This window comes from Oncorhynchus mykiss, chromosome 19 (genome assembly GCF_057628025.1).
Source record: "Oncorhynchus mykiss isolate SJ-2025 chromosome 19, ASM5762802v1, whole genome shotgun sequence".
NCBI classification, from domain to species: Eukaryota; Metazoa; Chordata; class Actinopteri; order Salmoniformes; family Salmonidae; genus Oncorhynchus; species Oncorhynchus mykiss.
The window spans coordinates 69,713,912-69,717,682 of record NC_143040.1 but is presented as its reverse complement, the minus strand read 5'-3'; the positions used below and the strand labels follow the sequence as shown (position 1 = coordinate 69,717,682).

The 3,771-nt window shown below is 48.3% G+C and overlaps 1 protein-coding gene across 1 annotated transcript; it reads right to left on the bottom strand.

The window, feature by feature from the left end:
* On the bottom strand, window positions 1-2,570 carry LOC100136771 (proopiomelanocortin a). The gene is given in 3 exon segments (NM_001124718.1): window positions 1-800; window positions 1,151-1,273; window positions 2,400-2,570. Coding segments are annotated over 2 exon segments (762 nt in total). The 5' UTR covers window positions 1,268-1,273; window positions 2,400-2,570; the 3' UTR covers window positions 1-155.
* Window positions 2,571-3,771: the final 1,201 nt, after the last annotated feature.

The following is a 3,771-nucleotide window of genomic DNA, read 5'->3' as shown; positions in this document are numbered from 1 at the left end:
GATTTTATTGGAGACAAAATAACAGTATTAGCTAACATCATCGCTACGTCAGAGGACAGGGCTTTTAGCCAATCACAAAACAGGTCTGTCTCCTAATGGCAAATCAAATGAGAGCTTACTGGCTCTAAGTCCTACAGTGACATTCTCTTCCTCCCTCAACCCTGGAAATGGTATTTCCTCTCCCCCAATGCCCTCTTTTCTTCCCCTTCCTCCCTCCCCCACTGCTCTCTCTTCTGCTGTCCGTCTTTGATAATGACGTTTTTGAACAACGTGAGCAGTGGTTTCTGACTGCGCTCGTCCCAGCTTTTCATGAACCCTCCATAGCGCTTACTGGCGGGCGGTCCGCTCCAGCGGAAGTGGTTCATCTTGTATGAGCCGTCTTTCTTCTCCTGAAGACTAAACACCCCCTCCATGCCCTCTGCCTCGCCCCCCTCCGCAGTCCCAGCCTCCAGGGAGGGGTACACGGCGTCGTCAGTGCCCAGCTCTCGTCTCATCTCGCTGGGAAAGGCCTCGGAGGACTCCTCCTCCACACCGTTGGTGTAGACCTTCACCGGCCGACGCTTACGGCCCACAGGCTTTCCCCAGCGGAAGTGTTCCATGGAGTAGGAACGCTTGGCCTGGGGGGACACACTGTTCTGCTGCTCCGTGGGGTACAGGGGGGAGGATGGGGAGAGGAGGGACAGAGGTAAGTAGAGGGGAGGAGAGTCAGAGTCGGAGGGGGACGGGGGTTGGAGATGCACCTTGACGGGGAAGATGGGAGATTTGGTGGTGAGGTCAGAACGACAGAGCTGGATACACTCCTGAGAGAGAGGAGTGGGGAGGAGGGAGAGGAGAGGAAGAGGAGTGAGAGAGAGGAGCAGAGAGGAGAGAGAGAGAGGAGGGAGAGGAGAGGAAGTGGAGTGAGAGAGAGGAGGGAGAAGAGGGAGAGGAGCAGAGAGGAGAGAGAGAGAGGAGGGAGAGAAGAGAGGAGAGAGAGAGGAGGGAGAGGAGCGGGGAGAGAGAGGAGGGAGAGAAGAGGGAGAAGAGAGGAGAGAGAGAGGTTAGGTGTGTAGCAGTAGAATAACACTCAGTCGTAACCGCTCTCTTACATACTTGAGCTTACAACATTTGGAAAACATTCTGCTCTTTCTTTGCAATGTTTCTAGCTCACCAGGAGGTTGTTTTCAGAGCTGAGGTCATGACAGCGAGGGTTCTCCCAGCACTGACCTTTCACCCCTCTGACCACGCCCACCACGGCCACAGCCAATAGCCACGCAGGACACAGCATCTTCACCTTGCACACACACAGAACACAGTTATACACACACTCACGGCATGATGCGGCTAAACTTCACTCTCAGAAAAAATAAAGAGTGCTATGTAGCATCATTTGTCCATGTAGGAGAACCCCCTTGAAAACGGGTCAAAATAGAACCATTTCCAGGTCAGATGGACTCATGGAACACACCTGGGTTCAAAAGCCTGTAAAAGGATGCTATTTTGGAACCAGAAACAGTTCTATCTGATCTTAAATGTTTATATCTGGAGAAAATAATTCTCAGAGGGTTCCCCTACAGGGACACATGGAGGAACATACAGTCCACAGCACCCTGTAAGTACGCAGCATAGGTGGAGATTACTGCCGTAATCGACTTCTGAACGTCGTCATTAATTGAAGGGTTGAGGGTGACAAAACAAAATGTGGCATTTCTCTCACGACTCAATGACACTTTATATTTTCCCTAGAAAGCTCATGACTCAGGTGTTACTGACGGACGGATGGACTAATTGAAGGATGGATGGACTGATTGACAGATGGACTGATTGACGGACGGACTGATTGACGGACGGACTGATTGACGGACGGACTGATTGACAGACAGACTGATTGACAGACAGACTGATTGACGGACGGACTGATTGACGGACGGACTGATTGACGGACAGACTGATTGACAGACAGACTGATTGACAGACAGACTGATTGACAGACAGACTGATTGACAGACTGACTGATTGACGGACGGACTGATTGACAGACAGACTGATTGACAGACTGACTGATTGACGGACGGACTGATTGACGGACAGACGGACTGATTGACGTGCGGACTATGAGCTAACACCACTTTTCTCACTTTTTTTATGCGAACAAGTAAAGAATATTAAACATTTGCCTAATCAATTATAACACCCCATTGCAGCAGAGGACTAGATGTGATTTAGTGGAATAATGAGAATTTAGTAAAATGATCATGTTAATTAATGGCAATCATTTTAAAGAACTATATAATTATATCATTTTAATTATCATTACAACATAAATAATTTCTAGATAATCGGAAATATAAACTTTAGAATTCAGTATTCTGTTTATAATATTTCTCAAATTTAAATAATATTAATCTGATGTCACCAACCTGTCGCCAAAGCTTCTCTCTCTCTTCTCGCTCTTCTCTCTGTCTTCTCGCTCTTCTCTCTCTCTTCTCGCTCTTCTCTCTCTCTTCTCGCTCTTCTCTCTCTCTTGTCTCTCTTCTTTCCTCCAACCAGTCTATCACTTTTCTCTTCCGAGGAGTTGTCTTCTTAAGTGCACTGTTGTCCGTCTGTGTGTCCGAGAGTGTGTATGTTTGAGAGTGTGTGTGTCTCTCTGTCTCTGGCCCTCTCTCTTTTATACCTGAACCTGAGTGACGGTGGCTCTCAAGGCCACCCAGATCCCCGGTTTGCCCCCCCCCCACAGCCCCTATTAAAAGAAAGCCACACACACACACACACACACCAGAAGGATTAAGTGTGTACACCTGATGAGCGTCCAACGCATAACAAACAACATGACAAACGTCCAGTCTTTGTCCACCAGTTAGGGACTTGAACGTCAACGGAGTGAACAGGTGGATTATCAAGGGTCTGCCATGCTGTCAGAAGAGGAAGCTTGACGTCTGTATGCTGAAGGTGTGGAGTTACTCTGATCTGTGTGGTCCAGGGCTCTGACTGACATCTGGCTGCTGGCTGGCTCTTTTGTCTACTGGATTTAACACCTGTCCTGATTAACACCTTTTAAGAGGCTGTGTCAACTCTGGGTCCGTCAGGAGGAAGATATGAAGAAGATGCTAGAAGGAAGAGTAGATACTAAAAACATGCCAAATCGTGATTTGTTCAAAATAACCAGTGACGAAAAAACCCAAACACCGGATCTATTTCTGGTTGTTAGCCCCCTTAGTATAAAGACAGATCAATGGTGGCATTTATGTTGACAGAGTCTGTCCACCAGAGATTAAAGGCTGAGTGACAGACAGGATGGAGTGACTGGAGGTTGGAGGGAGGAGAGAATAGGAGGGTGGCAAGAGGGCGATGACCTCTGTTGACCTCCTCTTATCAGGGCTCCAGCCATTCAACGGGGATCTGCTCTGTGTCAATGGCCGTTCATATTCAATTTAATTAAATTCACACACACACACAAGGACACACACACACAAACCCGTGCATTCACGCACACAAAGACACACACAGGGGTCATTCAATGGGAAACTGCTAAGTGACAAGGTCTCAGAGTGTCTAACTTCATTCTAAGTCTAGAAATGGACAAGAGAAAAGCCATTAGATCTGACCTTGGCTTGTTGTGTACGAGCCTGGGGATTGACACACACACACGCGCGCGCGCACGCGCACGCGCACGCACACACACACACACACACACACACACACACACACACACACACACACACACACACACACTGGGGGCGCAAAGAGCTTTAATGGTTTGTGGAGTGGAGAAGCCATTCAGTGAATGACCTC